This window comes from Quercus suber, unplaced genomic scaffold (assembly GCF_002906115.3).
Source record: "Quercus suber isolate HL8 unplaced genomic scaffold, Cork oak 2.0 scaffold_48, whole genome shotgun sequence".
Lineage (NCBI taxonomy): Eukaryota > Viridiplantae > Streptophyta > Magnoliopsida > Fagales > Fagaceae > Quercus > Quercus suber.
In genome coordinates, this window is record NW_027069513.1 from 371,251 (window position 1) to 395,307 (window position 24,057).

General features: G+C 35.2%; 3 protein-coding genes across 4 annotated transcripts; 2 read left to right on the forward strand and 1 right to left on the reverse strand.

Annotated features, from left to right (window-relative positions):
* Positions 1–1,186: 1,186 nt before the first annotated feature.
* On the forward strand, positions 1,187–4,201 carry LOC112022992 (xanthoxin dehydrogenase). Of its 2 annotated transcripts, XR_010628307.1 has the most exons (3): positions 1,187–1,297; positions 2,689–3,579; positions 3,829–4,201. XR_010628307.1 is itself a non-coding variant. In XM_024055611.2 (2 exons), exons 1-2 carry the CDS (start codon positions 1,254–1,256, stop codon positions 3,485–3,487), a joined length of 843 nt encoding a protein of 280 aa, XP_023911379.2. In that variant the 5' UTR covers positions 1,187–1,253; the 3' UTR covers positions 3,488–3,712. The 2 variants fall into 2 exon arrangements, 1 of the variants encoding a protein (XP_023911379.2); XM_024055611.2 differs by lacking the exon at positions 3,829–4,201 and having other exon boundaries at positions 2,689–3,712.
* A 2,078-nt stretch (positions 4,202–6,279) lies between these two features.
* Positions 6,280–10,580, forward strand: LOC112022997 (xanthoxin dehydrogenase). Its single transcript, XM_024055617.2, has 2 exons — positions 6,280–7,012; positions 9,557–10,580. Exons 1-2 carry the CDS (start codon positions 6,969–6,971, stop codon positions 10,353–10,355), a joined length of 843 nt encoding a protein of 280 aa, XP_023911385.2. The 5' UTR covers positions 6,280–6,968; the 3' UTR covers positions 10,356–10,580.
* A 4,100-nt stretch (positions 10,581–14,680) lies between these two features.
* On the reverse strand, positions 14,681–23,702 carry LOC112022996 (uncharacterized; the record flags this gene model as incomplete). The annotated part of the gene is given in 8 exon segments (XM_065771719.1): positions 14,681–15,182; positions 16,068–16,422; positions 17,054–17,141; positions 19,184–19,279; positions 20,079–20,165; positions 22,276–22,356; positions 23,261–23,334; positions 23,566–23,702. Coding segments are annotated over 8 exon segments (1,172 nt in total), but the record flags the coding sequence as incomplete, so codon positions are not given.
* Positions 23,703–24,057: the final 355 nt, after the last annotated feature.

The window sequence follows — 24,057 nt, forward strand, 5'->3', positions numbered from 1 at the left end:
GTCCGAGACCTCAGAAGAACACGAGCACCAACCCACCAAAGGTGACTCTTTGAATATCCGAGGAGGAGAGGGCCCAGTGCCACGCGTCGGCGACGGGAGCACGGCGAAGGAGCAAGCCGTAGGCGAGCTGTCACCTTTGCATTGAATGCGCTCACCTAACCCCCCTGGTTGCATTAATGGGGATGTAACCTTTTGACAGGGCAACATCGATCATGGTGAGCCACTTGAGTACGGATAAGACCTGTGATGGAACGGACGGTCAGAGGGAAGGCCAATGGATGATCAACAGAAGGAAGAAGGGGATGGGAGGAAGAGAACTATATAAGAAAGACGAGCAAAGCAATTAGGGAGGATTTTTTAGATCATTCAAGGGAATGACATAGAAGGACTTAGTGGTGGTGTTAGTTTCAGGGAGAGGGGTCTCCTCGGATGAGTGCCGAGGAGCTACCCTTAGTTATAAACTGGGCTCACTCCCCTTCAATGGAAGAAGGCGGGCTTGTATTCTGTTGCTAGTCTGTTAGGGTCTAAACCTTCGATCCACTCTCTAAAAATGTATGGTTGGGGAACCTTTCTAAACTGAGTCCCTACAATAATTATTCTATTTATAATTACATTGTTTATTTATCAAATGATCAAATGTGAATAGTAAATAATATATAATGTATAATAAGTAAATAATATAGACATGCACCATCACCTTTAATAGTATTAAATTCAAAATATTTATAATGCACTACTATTAATTTAGGATTAAATGTGTTGTCTGTAATATGTTATAGACAAATTGTTAATTGACATGTGGTACTATTTGTCCACAGCATTCAAAATAGATAGAAGATTAAGCTACTTATCATTATTGTATGCATTCACTTTACAAGATCTAACTTTTATAATGTATATCATAGATTGGTTGCACCGATTTGAATCCCCCTCCCCTGCAGTTTTTTTTTTTGATAGGTCTCCTGTTATTATAATTATTGAAGTATTCGTTGTTTTTTTTAAGTATGATCTGAACTTTATCTAAAGAGTTAATTGGAATAGAGTACAATCTAATTATTTTTTATTTATTTAAATATTGTTGTCCCCAAAGGCTAAAAGTTATTAAGAAAATAAAATAAAAATCTAGTGAGTCTAGACGAGTCAACTTGACCACCTGTAAGGTTGACTTAAATGAGAGCGTCTCAAGGGAAATGGGAATAAAAAAAGACACAACTCACGAGAGAGAGAGAGAGAGAGAGAGATAGAACTGAGTCATGTCCACAGTCAACACTGTTGAATCTTCACTTCCAACCCAAAGGTAACCCAACAGTTTTCCTATATTCTACAAATTAATAAGATGCCATTTCTCACTCTTTCTTGTTTGGTTTTTGTTCACAGTTTCTGACTCTAGCTTTTTTTTTTTAAAAAAAAAAAAAAAAAAAAAAAAAAAAAAAAGCTTTTAACAATCAAACTGATCATGGGTTTCTCATCTTTCAATGGTTTAAGATCTGGGTTTTTACTACCCTTTCTCTAACATGGCAAATTTGACTGAACCCGTAGCTTTAGACCTTGAGTTTGACTCAAACTAGGCTTTGTGAAGTTTATAGTTTTATTAATTTTGAAGACTGACTGAGATGCCAGTTACAAAATAGTGACTCTCTCTCTCTCTCTCTCTCTCTCTCTCTCTGTTTTATTTTTAAAATTTTCCAAATGTTTGGTTTAAACCAAATTAGGACTTGCCCAAATGTTCAATTTTGTGCCTAAAATCTGTACAGGTGAAAAAAAATAATCAAGTTCCTTTATAAATTTATGTATGTGCACATGTATATTCTGTCCAGTTTACCCATGTTTTACCAAGCTTCATTTGTTTTGGTATGAGTCAGTGTTATGTTTTTATTTTTCTTATTCAAAATTTATGTTTGTTGAGGATTCATAATAGACACAAAATTTTCAGACTAAGGATTGGTGGTAATTTTTGTTGTTGTATCGCTCATTACCTTCAAATGTTATACAGTTACTGCCAAATTTGCACCCAGTTGTATACAGAAGTTTCCTTGGCTTCTAATCTTTGGAGATCTTTTATGACTATTCACTAAATTTATGACCAATCTTAATGGCCCATGTCTCATTAAGATTTCTTCCAGATAAGTTTATGATAACTCACAATCAAGTTAGCACTTAGCAGATTTGTTCTTTAAAAGACTACAGTTTTGACCAAACTTAAGCTGCCTATACATTTCAAATCTTGATTGCCATAGCAAGACAGTGATTAAATATAAAAAAAGGTTCCCACTTTTGCAGGGTTTGGGAGAGGTGAATGGTAGGCAGCCTTACCCCCAATTTTTTCTAGAGAGGTGATCATTAGCAAGACAGTAATACTACTCTAGAATTTATCTGTCAAGAAAATGGGCAGATTCCACAATGATCATGGAAATTTAAATCTTTATCTTAGGACATACTCAAAATAATTGTTTTCTTGCATATTATATCAACTTGATCCTAAATATGAGTGATATACTCATCCCAGAAAGCTCATTTCTTAAGAAAAGCTAAATTACTAGAAATGAAGTCAGTAAAGTAGAATTCTGAGTCTTTAACTCGGACCAGTAGCTTCATCAGTGCTAGTTCTAGTTAACTTCATAGATACTACCGTACTATATTAGATTTCTTATATAAGATAATACCTCCACTGTGCTTTTCCCTCCTCAGATTATTGGGGAAAGTGGCATTGGTCACAGGTGGAGCCACTGGTATTGGAGAGAGCATTGTACGCCTATTCCATAAACATGGTGCAAAGGTTTGTATAGTTGATGTGCAGGACAAGCTTGGCCAGGATGTCAGTGATACCCTTGGTGGTGAACCAAACACTTGTTATTTCCATTGTGATGTCTCTAAAGAAGATGATGTTTGCCAGGCAGTTGACTTCACAGTCAGTAAATTCGGTACTCTCGACATCATGGTCAACAATGCTGGGTTGTCGGGCTCACCATGTCCAGATATCCGTAATGTAGACATATCAGAGTTTGAGAAGATATTTGATATAAATGTGAAGGGAGTCTTCCTCGGAATGAAACATGCAGCTCGGATTATGATTCCATTAAAGAAGGGCTCAATAATTTCTCTATGTAGTGTTTCAAGTGTCATAGGGGGCTTAGGCCCCCATCCCTATACAGGGTCTAAGCATGCTGTGTTAGGGCTAACCAAGAATGTTGCAGCTGAGCTGGGGCTACATGGGATACGTGTCAACTGTGTTTCTCCTTATGCAGTTGCGACAGGCTTGGCTTTAGCTCACTTGCCTGAGGATGAGAGAACTGAGGATGCCATGGCAGGTTTTCGTGATTTTGTTGGGAAGAATGCTAACTTGCAGGGAGTGGAATTGACTGTTGACGATGTGGCTAATTCTGTGCTCTTCTTAGCAAGCGACGAAGCACGGTATGTAAGTGGGGCTAATCTCATGGTTGATGGTGGCTTCACTTGCACAAATCACTTACTACGGGTCTTTAGATGATGCATAACATTCAAGAATTTGGCTGCCTTGTCTTAGTAGCTGTTGGAAGCTTATTGAAGTGCAATAATCCTAGTGGGCAGGGTCAATAAGTGGTAAAAGGTTTAATTCACTGAATCCTCCATAGAAAGTTGATTTCGATATCATCTGTTGTACACTAAATATTGCAGATGGATTGTGACTTTGCAAATTGAAATAAAAGTACATTTCATGATGGACTTTCAGCAATTTTTTTTTCCTTTCAAAACAAATATATTGGTTGTCATTTTATGTTTAAAAATTGGAGCTGGATAACTTTTCACAGATTTTTTTCATTCTAAACTAAACTAGTTCTTTTGAACAAGGTGCTTGTGCCTTTGGTAGAAGTGACTGTGAATGGTGGTTGGCACAGGAACAGAAGATGGTGATGCTGAAGATATTGGTGATTCAATATGAGTGAGTTGTGACAATTCCTATGGTTTATAGTTGTATAGAATTATTGGCAGTTGTGTTGGTAGGAGTAAAATGGTTTTGTGGTGCTGGTGTCATGAGTTTAGTGTTGTTAGATTGCAGTTTTCTGGTGGCAGCTATTGTGGATAAAGCTTCCCAAGCTTTTGAAAATTGTACGCTAAGATAGTAAGATTTTAGGAAAATCACTTAATTGAATTCCTGTCGTAATTTGAGATTTTCTGGTTATATAGCACCAAGTATGAATAATACATGAATTTATCGATAAAATTAATGTACACGTAGAAAAAATAATAATTAAATAATACAGTATCATCTATTAATAAATTTTTCTGAAACAAAAGATCCAAGATATTTTAGTTAACTAACACACAAGACCTTATTATGTTTAATGGACATTATACATTCTTTTCTTTCTTCAAAATTCTTTTCCAAGATGGTAACACAAAGTCCTAAATTTTAGAGGCTAAAAAATCTCTATGATCATTTTCAACCAAAAACCAAAACAAAAGTTCATTAGAAGGATTAAGCAAACATCCTAAATTTTAGGGACTAAAAATTTCTATGGTCATTACCCAAAAAAAAAAAAAAAAACCTATGCATAAAAAAGTGTACAACCGATAAAATATTTATTTAAATTCTTGTTAGCTCACCGGTAAGTTTTTTATTGTCGAATAAAAAAAATAAAAAATAAAAAGTAAAATTGGGTTTGATATAATATTGTATTTGTAAAAAAGTTAAAATATAAAATATAAAAAGCGTACACACAAACTTGTTAGTTTTCAAACGCCAACTCATGGCTTCTCTTCAACCCTCTTGGTCGCCATCTCCTCCCTCAAAACCCACTTTCTTTCCCTCCACAGACCTCAACAAATCCAATTCATTCAAACCATTCAAGCTCTCATCCTCTACAAACCAATCCAATGCTGAATCTTCAAAACCCATTTCACCAAATTCACCAGAAACCACTCCAGAACCCGAACCGGCTTCTTTGAGTCGTTAAAGAAGTCACTGCAATCAAAACCGGTTTCGAAAATTGAGCAGAACCCAGTTGAGGTTTCTGGTGAGAGTACTGTAAATGCCAATGGTGAAGGTGATGGTGTTGGTGGTGGTGGCACTAAGGAAGTACCAGTTTCGGTTAAGGTTGCAATGGAAAAAGGCCAAAGAGTGCAAAATGAATATAGGGGTTGCGGGTGGTTGAGAGAGTGACACAATTTCATTGTATGTAGGTTTCCTTTTTATAACAGTGTTTCATAGAAATTATAAAGTAGTAAAAAAAATGTCAAATTGAGAAAGTAAGTAAAGAATATGTCTTTTTCATTAATATCTAACATGTTACCAATCTTTAAGCTGAAAGACGAGAGCCAACCATTTAAGGCTAATTTTTTTATGAAAAAAATCTAGAGAATGCATGTGTATTGAAGGAAATAGGAAAAAGACACTCACAAAGAGAGAGAGAGAGAGAGAGAATTGAGTCATGTCCACAGCCAACTCCGGTGAGTCTTCACTTCCAAGCCAAAGGTAACCCCACAAGTCCACAACACATCAAACCTTTCGATTATACTTCATGCTTCAAACTTTATTGTGTTGTTTTCTCTGACTGTTCTGCTTTTGTGGGTCTGAGCTATGTTGTACAAAATAATAAGATGCCTTTTCTTATTCTTTCTTGCTTTGTTTTGTTTAGTTTCTGACTGTAGCTTTTGCTTTTAACCATCAAACTGAACATGGGTTTTTTATCTTTGTTATGGTTTAAGATTTGAGTTTTTACTAAATCCAATGGTGGAAATACTTACCATTTCTTTAGGTTCAGTACCCGTTCTCTAACATGACAGTTTTGATTGAACCCGTAGCTTTAGACCTTGAGTTTGACACTTTGACTCAAACTAGGTTTTATGAAACTTATAGTTTTAAAATGGAAGACTGCGGTGCCACTTAAAATATAGTGACACACACTCTCTCTCTCTCTGTTAATTTTGTTTTGTTTTGTTTTTGTTTTTGTTTCGTTTTGTTTTGTTTTGTTTTGTTTTGTTTTTTTTTTTTTTTTTTTGTTTACCAAATGCTTGATTTTGTCCAAATGATTAAGCAAACATCCTAAATTTTAGAGACTAAAAATTTCTATGCTCATTACCCAAAAAAAAAAAAAAAAACCCTATGCATAAAAAAGTGTTCAACCGATAAAATATTTATTTAAATTCTTGTTAGCTCACCGGTAAGATTTTTATTGTCGAATAAAAAAAATAAAAAATAAAAAGTAAAATTGGGTTTGATATAATATTGTATTTGTAAAAAAGTTAAAATATAAAATATAAAAAGCGTACACACAAACTTATTAGTTTTCAAACGCCAACCCAATGAACTCATGGCTTCTCTTCAACCCTCTTGGTCGCCATCTCTCCCTCAAAACCCACTTTCTTTCCCTCCACAGACCTCAACAAATCCAATTCATTCAAACCATTCAAGCTCTCATCCTCTACAAACCAATCCAATGCTGAATCTTCAAAACCCATTTCACCAAATTCACCAGAAACCACTCCAGAACCCGAACCGGCTTCTTTGAGTCGTTAAAGAAGTCACTGCAATCAAAACCGGTTTCGAAAATTGAGCAGAACCCAGTTGAGGTTTCTGGTGAGAGTACTGTAAATGCCAAATGAAGGTGAAGGTGTTGGTGGTGGTGGCACTAAGGAAGTACCAGTTTCGGTTAAGGTTGCAATGGAAAAAGGCCAAAGAGTACAAAATGAATATAGGGGTTGCGGGTGGTTGAGAGAGTGACACAATTTCATTGTATGTAGGTTTCCTTTTTATAACAGTGTTTCATAGAAATTATAAAGTAGTAAAAAACATGTCAAATTGAGAAAGTAAGTAAAGAATATGTCTTTTTCATTAAAATCTAACATGTTACCAATCTTTAAGCTGAAAGACGAGAGCCAACCATTTAAGGCTAATTTTTTTATGAAAAAAATCTAGAGAATGCATGTGCATTGAAGGAAATAGGAAAAAGACACTCACAAAGAGAGAGAGAGAGAGAGAGAATTGAGTCATGTCCACAGCCAACTCCGGTGAGTCTTCACTTCCAAGCCAAAGGTAACCCCACAAGTCCACAACACATCAAACCTTTCGATTATACTTCATGCTTCAAACTTTGTTGTGTTGTTTTCTCTGACTGTTCTGCTTTTGTGGGTCTGAGCTATGTTGTACAAAATAATAAGATGCCTTTTATTATTCTTTCTTGCTTTGTTTTGTTTAGTTTCTGACTGTAGCTTTTGTTTTTAACCATCAAACTGAACATGGGTTTGTTATCTTTGTTATGGTTTAAGATTTGAGTTTTTACTAAATCCAATGGTGGAAATACTTACCATTTCTTTAGGTTCAGTACCCTTTCTCTAACATGACAGTTTTGATTGAACCCGTAGCTTTAGACCTTGAGTTTGACACTTTGACTCAAACTAGGTTTTATGAAATTTATAGTTTTAAAATGGAAGACTGCGGTGCCAGTTACAATATAGTGACACACACTCTCTCTCTCTCTGTTAATTTTGTTTTTTTTGTTTTTTATTTTTATTTTACCAAATGCTTGATTTTGTCCAAATTAGGACTTGTCCAAATGCTCAATTTTGTGCCTGAATCTGTACATGTTGAAAAAATCAAGTTCCTTGATAACATATATGTATGTACATATGCATACTCTGTCTGATTTACCCAACTTTTACCGATCTTTTTTGTTTTGGTATGTGTAAGTGTCATGGTTTTCTTATTCTTACTCAAGATATACGTTTGTTGAGGATTCATAACTGACCTCAAAATTTTGGGACTGAGGATTGGTTGTTGTTGCTCTATTGCTCATTGCCTTCAAATTTTTTAGTTACTGCCAAATTTGCACCCAATTTTATACAGCAATTTCCTTGACATCTAATCTTGGGAGATCTTTTTACCACAAATCACTAAATTTATGACCATTGTGTTTTACTGAATTTATTGAAGATTAGGGTTGAATTGGATGGAGGGAGAGGGAGGGAGAGTAGGGGGGAGTAGAGTAGATGTGACCGGAAATTGGTAGGGTAATTGGCCCAAATCTCGTTAAGATTTCTTCTAGATAAGGTTTAAATAAGACACAACCAAGTTAGCACTTAGCAGAAAAGTTCACTGGGAGAAGTGTAGCTTCATCTACCTATGAATTAGGTTGGAAATGAATTACCAACCTTGTTAAAATATTGCACTTTACCCACATATGGATAAACATAATTACTCTTGAGCTTGTTGGACAGAAGAAAACTAACACATTTGCAAGATAAAAGAATGAAGATAAGTTGATTCTGCCTCGACCATTCAAGGTAATTGATCATAAATCATTTTTTTAAAAGGGAGCCTTTAAAGTACCAGCACTTGTTACATTTATTATTTTATCAAACATGAGAGAACATGAACCTGCTCCCAAGCCCAACTTCTGCAGGATGGCTCATTAGATTAGAGATTGGGGTTGGCTAATATTGATGTAGGTGAGTGATATGGGAGCCGAACCAGAAATTGTTTCAATATTTAATTTAATTTAATTGGATTATATCAGATTTTAGGTTTTTTATTATTTAATTAAGTTGTGATAGGGATTAAATTTCATGTTCTTATATAGGGATTAATTTAGCATTTGAGTTCAGCTAGGATTAGTCATTATCTTTATCTCTTTAATTCCTGAAGCTCTATAAAGCTCCATGATTTATTTTGTACGGAGACTATTATTATCAATCAAAGATTTCCTTGTGAAAATGCTTTTACATTTGGTGGTGATTTCAAACAACACTTAGGTGGTGAAGCCTAAGGTTTACTGTGGGACTGTTGCGGTGAAGCCTAGGCTGTCCTGCATTAGTGAGCTAAGCATCATCATGGATAGGAAAAGGGTTTGGTTGGCTTAATGGTCAAAGCTAAAAGGAAACTTGATTGTTTTTCCTTTTAGGCAGGTGCTTTTTAGAGGATTTGAGGGCACTTACATTAGGTTTTAATTTTGGGAAATAGTAAGAAATGTTTGAATCTTTTCAAGGCCCCTATAGGTGTGTCTCACCTATGGTGTATCACAAATCTTGGAACTTAGTGATACTCACACAGCAATGGACCAGAAATATAATGTTGAAGTTTAACAGGATGCATACCTTTCCAAAAGACTAGAGTTTTGAACAAACCTAAGCTGCCTATCAGTTTAAAATCATGATTGCCATAGCAAGACAATAATAATGCTCTAGAATTTAGCTGTCAAGAAAATGGGTGGATGCCACAACGATCTTAGAAAGTTAAAATCTTTATGTGATAATATCTCAAAATGAGTGTTTTCTTGCATATTAAATCAACTTAATGATATCCTAAATATGAAGGATCTACTCATGTCAGAAAACTCTTTTTTTTTTTTTTTTAAAGCCAAGTTTGTACTAATAATCAAGTAAGTGAAGTATATTCTCTAGAATTTCTTAATTTTAATAGCCATGTTTTGTTTGGCTCCTTTTTGGTTTTGAGAGAATTCTGAGTCTTTAACTCAGACCAGAAACTTCGTCAGTGTTATTTATAGTTAAATTCATAGATTCTAACATATTATATTAGATTTCTGATATAATGTAATATCTTCAATGTGATTTCCCCACTCAGATTACTGGGGAAAGTGGCATTGGTCACTGGTGGAGCCACAGGTATTGGAGAGAGCATTGTGCGCCTATTCCATAAACATGGTGCAAATGTTTGTATAATTGATGTGCAGGACAAGCTTGGCCAGCATGTCAGTGATACCCTCGGCGGTCTACCAAACACTTGTTATTTCCATTGTGATGTCTCTAAAGAAGATGATGTTTGCCGTGCAGTTGACTTCACAGTCAATAAATTTGGTACACTGGACATCATGGTCAACAATGCTGGATTGTTGGGTTCACCATGTTCTGATATCCGCAATGCAGACATTTCAGAGTTTGAGAAGATATTTGATGTAAATGTGAAGGGAGTCTTTCTTGGGATGAAACATGCAGCTCGTATTATGATCCCATTAAAGAAGGGCTCAATAATTTCTCTATGCAGTGTTGCAAGTGTCATCGGGGGCCTAGGCCCCCATCCCTATACAGGGTCTAAGCATGCTGTGTTAGGGCTAACCAAGAATGTTGCAGCTGAGCTGGGGCTACATGGGATACGTGTCAACTGTGTTTCTCCTTATGGTGTTGCTACGGGCTTGGTTTTAGCTCACATGCCTGAGGAAGAGAGAACTGAGGATGGCATGGCAGGTTTTCGTGATTTTATTGGGAAGAATGCTAATTTGCAGGGGGTGGAATTGACTGTTGATGATGTGGCTAATTCTGTGCTCTTCTTAGCAAGTGATGAAGCAAAGTATGTAAGTGGGGCTAATCTTATGATTGATGGTGGCTTCACTTGCTCAAATCATATATTACGGGTCTTTAGATGATGTATAACATTCAAGAACTTGGTTGCCTTGTTTTAGTAGCAGTTGGAAGCTTGTTAAGTGTGATAATAATGGTGGGCAGGGTCAATAACTAGTAACAGGTTTAAATTAGTGAATCCTTCATAGGAAGTTGATTTGGATCTCATCTGTTGTATTCTAAATATGGGGGATGAATTGTGACAGTATTAATTGAAATAAAAGGATATTTTCGTGATGGACTTCAACAAATTTTTATTTTTTTAAAAATAAATATTTTGGTTGTCTTTTAAGTTTGGAAGTTGGAGCTGAATCACTTTTCACAGATTTTGTCATTCTAAACTAAACTAGTTTATGTGGACAAGGTCGAAATGACCATCTCAATGTGGTGGTTGGCAAAGCCGCACAAGAAAAAAAGATTGTGATACTGAAGATATTGGTGATACACAATTTGAGTGAGTTGTGGCAATTCCTATGGTTTGTAGTTGTTTAGAATTATTTGCAGTTGTGTTGGTAGGGGTAACAATGGTTTTGTAGTGCTATTATCATGAGGTTAGTGTTGTTAAATTGCAGTTTTCTGGTGGCAGCTATCGTGGCTAAAGCTTCCCAATCTTTTGGAAATTGTATGATAAGATGTTTGGAAAATCACTCAATTAAGTTCTTGTCATAAATTGTGAATAACTAGTCGAACGCCCACATGAAGCATGAAAATAAATAATTATTTTGTAATTGTAATATGATATATAATTTTTTCTCTAAAATTTGTTCTTCCTAAAAATTAAACAATTTCTATTAGCTTCAATTAGGTCTACTTTAGTCCATTTCGGTATCATCCTGTCCAATTTGTTCCCCTCGGTCCAATTCGGTCTACTTAGTCAATTTTGGTCCACTTTGGACTTATTAGGCCATAAATTGATTATAAGTTGCATTTTCAAACTTAGTAAAATCTTTTTTTTTTCCCTTAATTTTTGGGATGAAAAGTATGGAATTTTTATATATTAAAACTCTTTAGTTTTGAGTTAAAAAATACAAACAAAATAGACATTCGAAATATGAGCTCTAAAAATGCAATAAAAATGATAAGTATTCAAAAGTCCTGTTAGGTCCTATTCATTCCACTTTGATTCTATTTGGTCCATTCGGTCACATTGGTTCTATCCTGTCCGCTTTAGTTCTATTCAGTCCACATTGGTCCTATTTGTTTTATTCTGCCCACTTTGGTCCACTTCAATTATATTTGGGTCATTTGGTCCACTTTGGTCCTATTTGGTCCATTCTGTTCACTTTGGTTCTATTCGATCCACTTTGATCTTATTCAGTACATTCTATCCACTTCGGTCCTATTTAATTGATATTGGTCTAGGACAGTCCATTACATCCACTTTGGCCCTAATTTGTCCATTCATTCTTATTTGCTTCTATTCAGTCCACTTTGGTCTAGATTGATTCACTATGTCCTAGTCGGTCTTATTCTGTCCATTCGGTCCACTTCATTTTAGTTGGTCCAATTTGGATCAATTATGTTCACTTCAATCCAATTTAATTCATTTTGATCTATTTCAGCCCATTTTTGTGCACTTACATATAGGAAAAAAAAAACATGTTTAGTTTGAGAGCACCTATTCTAAATCTAAATTTATATTATATAATTATATATATATATATATATAAGTTTAATCATGGTTTGTAAAAATATAATTGATAAATTTCTGTGACAAATTTTAAGGGAGTGTTCTTTCTTTTCAAGTTTAGAGTGAAATGTTAATTCTCTAAACTCCAAGGTAGAGTGTAACTACCCAAAATCGTTTGTTATTTTGGCCTAATCATGGAAGAGCAATCGAAATCTTTTTAAAATAGCTGTTTGTTTTTTTGTTTGTTTTAATTTATATTTGATTTTTTCACTTTTTGGGTTTTCTTTTTTAAACGTTCCCTTACCATGACAGTAACTAAAAAGCCAGACCCATTCAGTCTAACTTCTAAGTACTAACACTCAACACAGCTCTCTCTCACGTACACAAAAACCCAATAGTTTTCAAATGCCGGCTTCTCTTCAACCTTCTTGGTTTTCTTCCCTCAAAACCCACTTTCTTTCCATCCACAAACCTCAACAAATCCAATTCATTCAAACCATTCAAGCTCTCACTCATCTTCTACAAACCAATCCAATGCTGAATCTTCAGAACCCATATCACCAAATTCACCAGAAACAACTCCAGAACCAGAACCAGCTTCTATTGACCCTGTGAAGCTCGCTTCCGAAAAGGCCAAGTCGTATAAGAAGTCACTGCAATCCAAACCAGTTTCGAAAGTTGAGCAGAACCCAGTTTCATCTTCTACAAACCAATCCAATGCTGAATCTTCAGAACCCATATCACCAAATTCACCAGAAACAACTCCAGAACCAGAACCAGCTTCTATTGACCCTGTGAAGCTCGCTTCCGAAAAGGCCAAGTCGTATAAGAAGTCACTGCAATCCAAACCAGTTTCGAAAGTTGAGCAGAACCCAGTTGAGGTTTCTGGTGGAACTGTGGAAGTACTATAAATGGGAATGGTGAAGGTGTTGGTGGTACTGGTTGCACTAAGGGAAATGCTAGTTTCGGTTAAGGTTGCAATGGAAAAGGCCAAAGAGAACAAAATGAATAAAGGGGTTGTCAGTGCTTGAGAGAGTGATAAAATTTCAGGTTCTGTTTTGTAAAGTTGAGGTTTTGAGATAGAGCGAAAATGCAAGAATCTTTTTTTGTTTAGATTGACTGTGCCACAGTTAATTGTATCATTTTTTTTTTTAATGAAAAAAAAAAAAAAAATACACACTAGGCTCTTTATATTATAATAACTAGGTTCATTTTTATAATATAACCCGGCTCTCTTCCTCTCTTCCTCCCTTCCTCCAAACCACACTCTCTGTATAATTCCTTCAGCCGTGATGGTGCTCCGGCCACTACATCTTTGTTTCTTCTTTTGTATTTCGTCTCTTCTTTCCCACACATTTTTTGCCGGTGCTGCTCGGCCTTGTCCCGTTCCTTTTTCTTATATTTTTGTTGAGTTTGGAGCTTTCTTAACCGTGCTCATCTTGTATAGAAATGATGTGGGCTTCTTTGGACTTGCTACACTTCACCTGGGCTGAGTCCATTGGCTCTTGATGTTGTCCTTTCTTACCTGCCATAAGTTTTTGCTGGGCGGGCCTATTGGATTTTACCCTATTATTTCCTTTTTGGGCCTTTTCAAGGCCCATTCTTATTCCTTAATCAGGGTAAGAGGGGTTATCTCAGTGTGGCTGTCTCCCATACACTGCCCATACCCTAAGGTGGGCCAATGGGCTCTATCTTTTGTCCCTCATGGGTATTTCTTTCTCTTTGGACCATGTTTGCTTACTTTCTGGGCTTTTGGGGCACATCCCAATTGACTTAGATTAGTGATTCTTAAAATAAATAAATTAAAAAAAAAAAAAGTAGAAGGAATTGTCTAAACCCGGGAGAAGAATAGTCACGTTTTTTTAGTGAGCACAACAAGATATCCTCATACTAATTTTTTTTTTTTTTTTAAAGAAAAGAAAAGAAAAAAAAGAACCTACTAGATTGGTAGGTCTATTACAATTCTGTTACTGGAATATATGAGAATAATATTAAATTTATATCTTTACTTGCAACAAGCTTAACTGACTGCTATTCAACTAGCTATTCAACTAATTTCAAATTAATAATGAAATTATGTAAGCAAAAAACGATTGCTTAATGACCTTATTTCTATCTTCAAACAAAATATACAGCTTTTTAAAGATTGGCATTTTTTAAGGTACATACAATTTTATGTTTGCTTGATAAACAAAATAAGCTTATGAAAGTAAACCCATCCAAATGCAAGCGCTGCATCATTCATTTGATTGGTGGTCAACAACTTGTAATGTTAATATAAACATTTTCATATGGAAGGTCAGCATATTTGATAGATTACAATCATTGCTTGAATGCTGAATCCATGGTGCAGGCAGGCTTATAAAACTGCAGGCGCTCCAATACTACAGAGGGAATCCAAACGATGACCAAGAAGACAGTAGCAGTTAAGAGCTGTAAAGTACTCCTTTTTTCTTTTTTTGTCAATTGGTAAGTTACAAACACATTCTCGATGTGTCTTGAACCCACAACCCCACCTCCACCTAAAACTTACAAAAGGAGGAGGTGCCAATTGAGCTAAGCTCATTTGCAGAGCTGTAAAGTACCCTTAAGGCCAGCATTTTGCCGTAATGATTGCACGGACAGATAGACAAAGCCATTCAATTGTATAAATGATTCAGAGCCATGTAACATCAATTGGAGTGGAGTGGATCACCAAGTTTAAAGCATATGACAAAGAAATTAGCTATAAATCACAAGCAACCGTGTTATTCATAGAAACGTGGTGTTCAAGCGGCTAGTAGCTGCAATAAGATCAACTATGATCCTACAATAGGTCATATCAGAACTCTTTGAATTAATTATGTAGTGACAAAAAATATCTTACAGTTAAAATTTGTAAACGTAGATTGTAGACACAAATGACGTTTTTGCAAGAAGAAAGCAAATGACCAGAAGTGTCTACAATGTAAAGAACAAAAGTGCACTATTTACAGAAGATCAAAAAAGTAATCCAGACCTTGTCCAATTTCCCAAATTGATATGCCACATCCCCATGAACGAGCTTCCTCGAGTTGCATAGAAATCGACAATAATGATGGATAGAAAACTGCATGCTTGATATTGTCATCATTGGAATAAAAGAACAAATGCTCCCCACTGTTCTTTTCCCACTGCAACAAAGGCCTGTGCTTCTCCAACAATGAGAGGTAATCCCTGCCAGTAATAGCTCCTCCACCCAACCCTGCAGTTCTTATAACATGTCAAGATATGGAGGACACCCTTATTTTGTAAGATGAGAAACTAATAAAGAATTTTATCTATAAAGGGGTGTGTGTGTGTGTGTGTTTGTGTTTTGGGGGGGGGGGGGGGGTTGGGTTTGTGGGGGTTGTGTGAGGAATGCAAACACACCCGTTCAACTTTGGGTTGTTGCCAACCAACCCCATGGAGCTTCAATTTGAACTTTTACTCCTTAAATAAATTTCTCCTTCCATCCCATTTTTGTTATTTAAGAGGACTGAGAGAGGTCATGTGAACAACTTGTGTCTCAAAAATCTGGATAGAAAAGTGATCTATGCACAACATATGACTCAAAAATCTGGATGGAAGATTTTTGAGTGTGGGATGGTTGGCAAGGACGATTTCCTCTCCATTGGAGTTAAAATCTCGAAGGTTATTCTTTTATGTGTATTGTAAACAATTTGGCCAATGAGCTCTAACTCAAATAGCAGTTCCTCCTCCTGTATAAGCAAGGTCGTGAGTTCAAGACCCAAAGAGTGTGTAACTTACCAATCAAAATAGATTGGACAATTTGGCGAGAGGAAAAGTATAACTTTGACTGTTGAGTGTCCTCATCATGCCATCCTTTTTTTTTTTTTTTTAGTTGAGATCTTTGTATGACTAGATGGCTACCTTGGACAGAATCCCCTTTTTTTTTTTCAAAAGATCGTTCAATTTTTATATTGTAATTCTTTAAGAGTGATTTGAACTATTTTCTCTCATGAATAAAATTATTTTGACTTACAAAAAACTAAAAAGTAACAAAGAAACAAGTGTAACAGAAAATATGTAGCTACTCTAAAACAATCAAGTAAAAAAAATGGAAAAGAAGCAAGAACAAAAGAAATACCTCCTGCTAGAACAAAATCATTTCCATAGAAATTGATGCCAAGAAATATCTTGTGGGCAGGGCCCTGAGCGCTATTGCCAGTGGGACGAAGGATTAGCCGCAGTGTGGAATGTATCCACTTTAGAGGTGCATTAGGACCTGGATTTTGAGGACTTGAAAAGTCATAGGTCATTAATGAGAATCCATCTACAGCATTGCTCAAGCTCTGAAGATCTTCTGGGCCAAAATCATGCTTTTGGAGCTTGTCTGAATGAGGTGGACCTATAACAAAGACCAACTGCAACTGTTGTTCATCATTCCTTGCTGAGCTCAGAGAATGTAGTGCATGTCCAAGCTGTTTTATGAACTGTAGTGCCTAGGCTTGCAAAATAAGAAGGATCCCTCAGTAAAAAGAGCAAAAAGTGAAACAAAATGATTTCATGTCCAGCAAACAACAATACTGATTCACCGCAAATTGAGAGAGTAATTTGAGAACAGATACATGCTCGAAGATCCATACGACAAAAAGACTTCAAATCTATCCGTGAAGCAGGCATATTCATATCTTTAAGTTACAGAGAAATCCCAATACTTGAAATGGTGAAAGGTTTGAATGCTGGGTCCAAGACAAAAGGAGAACCTCTCCCCAAAAACCATTTTCTCTTACTGCATGGGCTATTTTTTGTTTTTTTTTTTTTTTGGGGGGGGGGGGGGGGGGGGGGGGTGGGGGGGACATGAGAGGAATTAACAGGCAATGCAACACAATGACAGAAAAATTTTTAGAGTAATATTTTATTGTTTATTTCTTTCAATTGTCTACTGAAAATAGAGATTAAAAACAACTTGAATAATTATTTCAATAATTAATTATTGAAACAATTGAGGAGTCCATAAAACTATTTTGAAGATTAGTACCAAAAATTTTAGTAATTGAAACCAAAGAAGCACAAAAGTATGTTACCTTAAAGAAAAAGTATTACGTAAGGAGCAGAAAGTTTGAAATGTACCGAATTACGCATTTCTGGATCATGCAAGATACCATAAGCTGCCCACCTTGACCAAGCTTCTAGCACAATACCATCATATCCCATATCCCTAAATATAAGAAAATCCACAAAAACAAAAAATTAACAAAGTTCTTTTTATTTTATTTTAAAAAAAGAAAAAGAAAATCCTTGACCTAATCACAGGAACAAACTACAGAAATCGTTGAACAATAAACTCCCTGCCCTAGGTATGAACAAGTTAATCACATTCTCCACAAATATACATGAATCCTATAAAAAGAATGGGAGTAAGACGTAAGTCTCTCTCTCTCTCTGTGCACACATGCACTTGTGCATGGGGATTTGAATGTAGGCTAAAAATATTCATTTCAAATTTCAGTAGACTGCCATGGGCCTCCTAAATCATTGAAACTGCACAATGGATCTCCCTTTCTTCACATAAATTATTCATTATAAGGATGTCACCCAACTGAAGGTATATTTACAAGAAAAGAGAAAAAATAACAAAACAGAAGCAAAGGCAAATAAAAATAAAGAAAAAGATTCCAAATTAACACGTATAGTATCAATGAAGTCCAGAAAGCAATCAACTATAGAGGGATATAACTCTGTCATCCAAGCATACAATTTGAGTAGAAAAGAGTTCTTAATGTCACTAAAAGAATGCTCTTTAACAACCAAACATGCAACCATTTATTCCGTTTATAGACATGAAAGTAAGCATGAGGAAGAAACTCTCCAAAATGACCATATTTTTCAGCTTCAAAAATGACCTCTCCAGCTACATGAAACCCATATAGAATTAATTGTCTAGCTTTTGTTTTTTTAAGTTCAGCCATGGCTGATTCTAAATACCCATATACAATTTTTTGTATGCTTACTTTCAGATAAGGCTTTAATAGATATTAGCCCCAATTCAACCACCCTGTTTGCAGTGCCCTCACCCTTTTTTAATTTTGTCACTTAGGATGAATTTAGCTGAAATGAAATAGAGGATTTTTTTTTTTTTTTGATAAGTAACGAAAATTTTATTAAAAAACGAAAAACAGCCAACCCGAGTACATTCACTATGGGGGCATAAAATAAATCAATAACCAAGATTACAATGATCAAGTAAAATAGGAAGGAAAGAACAACAAAAATGATAAAAGACCACACTCCAATCGAGGAGAGAGTGTAAAAAAAAAGACATAATCTCTAGCATAGAGCGTTCACATCCCTCAAAGCTTTTAGCATTCCTTTCGCGCCAAATACACCATAACAAGCAATGAGGCACAATTCTCCACAACTCTATATTTCTATGTCGTCCAAACTTACCCTGCAAGACTCAAACAACTCAATAACCTTTTGAGGCATAACCCAATGAATTCCAAACAAACAAAACACCAACGACCACGACTCACAAGCAATGGGGCAATGAAGAAAAAGATGATCCACTGACTCCCCACAATTCTTACACATATAGCACCAATCAAGAACTAGCACACGTTGTTTGCGAAGGTTATCTGTTGTTAAAATCTTACCTAAGGAAGCAGACCATGAAAAGAAAGCTACCCTTGGAGGAACTTTCGATTAACCTAAAAAAAATAGAAAGGTAGAGAGAATGCATATGGCTGATCCCAATTAGTTGTTAAAGATCCATAGCCAAACCTAAAATTTTGGGACTAAGGCTTTATTGTTGTTGTTGAAGTATTTATAGACTTATGTTTCATTTGTTAAATGCATGCATTGATTGAGTCATGCCAAAAAGGAATGACGCAAAACACATGCACAGATTGGAATTGAGTTCAATTGAATACTTCTGAACCCAACTCTATGCATGCTAGTTTTAATGCGTATGTTTGCAATAGCACAAAATTCTTCTCATCCTCGAGGACCCAAGTACCCTGTTCTTGCATCTGATAAGCACTAAGTTGAAAATGAGAACTTAAACTGATATTTTTTTTAAATTTATTTTATTTTATTTTTAAAGAAGGAAGCCAGAGGTAACACTAAAAAAATGAGTGAATCAAACTTAAGACGAATCAAAGCAAACCAAAGCATTCCTTTCTGACATGCAGAAAAGAATCACTTTTCAACATGGCCTAATATGCTTAAAAGTATCCAGAAATATATGAAATAGAGGCTTACTTGCACTCTGTTACAATAAGTTTAATAGCTTTATCCCTTTGCTTCTTCCTCGTAAGCAATTCTGCAGGAAATGCTTCCAGAACAACTCTGGGTAAACCTATACCAAAGGATATATCATTAATAATGCTTAGACAATTAATCTAGTTTTCAGAAAATTATAACCAAGTGTGGCTCATTTTTTTTTTTTTTTTTTTAATAAGTGCTTAAAAGAAAATATTCCTCCAAATCAGTTTGGAGAAAATCTTCACAAACCCATTACATGGAAAAAATTAAACCAAGTGTTATTTTATTCATGTGATTTATTTGATAGCCTCATATAGATAAGTTAATGACTTATGTGATCATGGTACATGTGTATAGTCATTTAAATCATCAAGTAATAGGTTGGTGGAATTTACCTCTGAAACAGTTCGGAGGAAAATTCTATCAATTTTGTTTATATATGTATGATGGACTATGTTATTTTAAACTGATCAACAACTCTGTTTTTTGAATGGTTAACAATCTCTCAAAGAAGTCTCTCCCATTTTTATATAAGTAAAGGAGCCTCTCTCATTTTTCTAGCATGCTTCACCAAATTCATTTATCATTTGTATTATTGCAACTTCATATTTGAATAACCTCAAACTGAATTATATAGAAATAAATTGGACAAAAGGCAATGCAGAATTCTTTCTTGGATTGGTAAGCTATAAGTCAATGGATGCTACCCTAAACCTGACCCTTCACCCCATTCAAATAGGGGGAGATGCCATTTGATATAGAGCTCATTGTCAAGACATGTGCATGTGTTGTCATCAATTATCAAACCTATTTAGTTGTCAATTTCCTGAAGGAAGAAAGGGCCTAAACTAAAAATAAATAATAAAATAAAAAAGAAATTTCTTTTTGCCATACCCAAGCATCTCCTGACCTTCTAAGCTCTGAGATCCATCCTACATCAGCATTATTGTTCCCCTCAAGTATTAAGCCGGTCCCTTGGCTGGCGACAAAAAAGAATGAAAAGGAACTCATACAACAATGTGATAGAATAAGCAGTTCTTAAGTTTATATAAGCATGGACATCTTAAACATCCACGAGGATTTAGAAGATACTGCTCCACCTACATTTATGATTCTTTTTTCCCCTTTTTGGATAAGTTTACCTACAGTAATGATGTCAGGGACAATCAAACCAAAGCAACCACCCCCCCNGAAAGCTACCCTTGGAGGAACTTTCGATTTCCAAATCATCTTCCAAGGGAAGGATAAGATGGTAGGAGGGTAGAAAGAAAGATAGAATCTCTCTAACCTCAAAATAAGAAAGGTAGAGAAGAATGCATATGGCTGATCCCAATTAGTTGTTAAAGATCCATAGCCAAACCTAAAATTTTGGGACTAAGGCTTTATTGTTGTTGTTGAAGTATTTATAGACTTATGTTTCATTTGTTAAATGCATGCATTGATTGAGTCATGCAAAAAAGGAATGACGCAAAACACATGCACAGATTGGAATTGAGTTCAATTGAATACTTCTGAACCCAACTCTATGCCTGCTAGTTTTAATGCGTATGTTTGCAATAGCACAAAATTCTTCTCATCCTCGAGGACCCAAGTACCCTGTTCTTGCATCTGATAAGCACTAAGTTGAAAATGAGAACTTAAACTGATATTTTTTTTAATTTATTTTATTTTATTTTTAAAGAAGGAAGCCAGAGGTAACACTAAAAAAATGAGAAATCAAACTTAAGACGAATCAAAGCAAACCAAAGCATTCCTTTCTGACATGCAGAAAAAGAATCACTTTTCAACATGGCCTAATATGCTTAAAAGTATCCAGAAATATATGAAATAGAGGCTTACTTGCACTCTGTTACAATAAGTTTAATAGCTTTATCCCTTTGCTTCTTCCTCGTAAGCAATTCTGCAGGAAATGCTTCCAGAACAACTCTGGGTAAACCTATACCAAAGGATATATCATTAATAATGCTTAGACAATTAATCTAGTTTCAGAAAATTATAACCAAGTGTGGCTCATTTTTTTTTTTTTTTTTTTAATAAGTGCTTAAAAGAAAATATTCCTCCAAATCAGTTTGGAGCAATCTTCACCAACCCATTACATGGAAAATTAAACCAAGTGTTATTTTATTCATGTGATTTATTTGATAGCCTCATATAGATAAGTTAATGACTTATGTGATCATGGTACATGTGTATAGTCATTTAAATCATCAAGTAATAGGTTGGTGGAATTTACCTCTGAAACAGTTCGGAGGAAAATTCTATCAATTTTGTTTATATATGTATGATGGACTATGTTATTTTAAACTGATCAACAACTCTGTTTTTTGAATGGTTAACAATCTCTCAAAGAAGTCTCTCCCATTTTTATATAAGTAAAGGAGCCTCTCTCATTTTCTAGCATGCTTCACCAATTCATTTATCATTTGTATTATTGCAACTTCAATATTTGAATAACCTCTCAAACTGAATTATATAGAAATAAATTGGACAAAAGGCAATGCAGAATTCTTTCTTGGATTGGTAAGCTATAAGTCAATGGATGCTACCCTAAACCTGACCCTTCACCCCATTCAAATAGGGGGAGATGCCATTTGATATGAGCTCATTGTCAAGACATGTGCTAATGTGTTGTCATCAAATTATATCAACCTATTTAGTTGTCAATTTCCTGAAGGAAGAAAGGGCCTAAACTAAAAATAAAAATAAATAAAAAAGAATTTCTTTGCCATACCCAAGCATCTCCTGACCTTTCTAAGCTCTGAGATCCATCCTACAGTCAGCATTATTGTTCCCCTCAAGTATTAAGCCGGTCCCTTGGCTGGCGACAAAAAAGAATGAAAAGGAACTCATACAACAATGTGATAGAATAAGCAGTTCTTAAGTTTATAAAGCATGGACATCTTAAACATCCACGAGGATTTAGAAGATCCCCCCGCCCAGAAAACAAAAAATAATCTCACACACACAAGTTGGTTCATTTTTAATTGTATTTAGCCGACAATTCTATCATGACCAATAGAGTGGCTCTAACAAGATTGTCAACAACCCACTTTCATCTCTTGGCCAAAATTTAAAATTTGGGAGCTTACCTCTTCAAATCATACCAGACAGGAGATAAATGTGTAAACTTGGAATTAAACCTTTTTGCTATTTCATAGCCCTTAGAGTTCCTGCACAGCTCCACAACACTAAGTTTCAATATCAAAAAAAAAAAAATAAACAGACAAACAACAACGACGACATTCAACCCAAAAAAAAAAATCCTCAACGAGATTAGTCAGGTCAGCCACATGCATTCTTTTCCTCCATTCAATTCCATCCGAAATCATAGTATCCATTACTTCCTTATTTGACATGTTCTTTTTAACTACTTCTACTAACGTTATTTTTGGTCCTCATCTACCTCTTTTTCGTTCCCCCCAACTCAAATCCACTCCCCATTTCTTAGTGATGCATTAAAAACAAAGCAGTGCACTATATATAAAACTAAAACTATAATCTCTTTTTCTTTTCTTTTTTTGGGAAAATTACAACTTACCCACTCGTGGTTTTGTTGAAATTTAACTTATCTACATGTAGTTAAAATTTGATACTTTACCCACCTAAGGATAGCTCAGTTAGAGTTTTGTAACCCACCTTTGTTAAAAATGTGGCTAAATATATAATTTTGCTCGACTTTTATGTCTCTCTCCTCCAAAAACATAAAAATACAAGATGAAATAAAATTCAAAAAAAAAAAATTCAAGTGGAACCCTTGCATCGTGGAATTTTAAACCATAGGTAGGCAATTTAAATTTCAGATAAACCTCTGGAGGGTAAAATATCAAATCTCGAACTAGTAAGCAACTTAAATTTCACAAGGGTAAGTTGTAATTTGCCCTTTTTTCTTTTCTTTTCCCTAAATCCAAAAAAGTGAAGTGTCCTAAATCAAACTCTAGAACACTCACTTGGTTCCTAGTTCCTACTATGAATGACACCATAGAGAAATGAAAACAAAGGCACAATTACAGGAAATTTCACACATCAGTTCCATCCCAAACTTTAAAAATGACAAAACAGAGCAATGAGTAATACCATGGAGTAATGTAGGCCAGTACAGGATAATTATAATGCCGGTGCGACGTGTTCTCTGAAACCTTTGAATTCTCCTGAATTTCACATATAAGATCAAAAAATAGATAAGTATTTTTTATGAACAAGAATCTAAAAAAAAATTTCTCTCCTTCACAACAAAATTGAAGCAGACTCTGTTTGGTTGCTGAGAAAAAATCCAGGAAATGAAGAGCTCAAAACCTAAATCACTAAAATCCAGGAAAAAAAGAGTTTGCTTTCTCAAATTTTCTGAGGAACCAAACATTGCTTAGTACAGTAGTACTCACAGCGAGGATTTCTTGGAAATCGACGTTGGCTTTAACGAGGCCTCGTTGGAATACGTAGGAGTCCGTAGGGTTCGTAGTCGGGGCGTATTTTATACGGTATACGAGTACGGAAATGGCGGGAGATACGATGAAGAAGAAGATTCTCAAAAAAAAAAAAAAAAAAAAAAACTTTCCTATAAATAGGATTAAGCTTCCCTTTGTTATTCCCTTTACCTTTTTAAACTTACAATTTTCTATCTTAAATGGGGTTACAAGAATTTTTCCCTGGAATCAAACTTGCAGTCTTAGGTAGGAAATGAAAGCTTTGAGAATTAGGTCCAACATATGCAAGAACCCAAATAAGGTTTGTTCTAAACTTTCTTATGCAATTTTTGAATTTAATACGGTCTTTTATTTGAAAATATGAGAGTTCACACTTTCAACCTATATAATTAGTTTCCCGCGTGCCACTATATTCATTTGCCATTCACCAATTATCATAATTATCGCTTA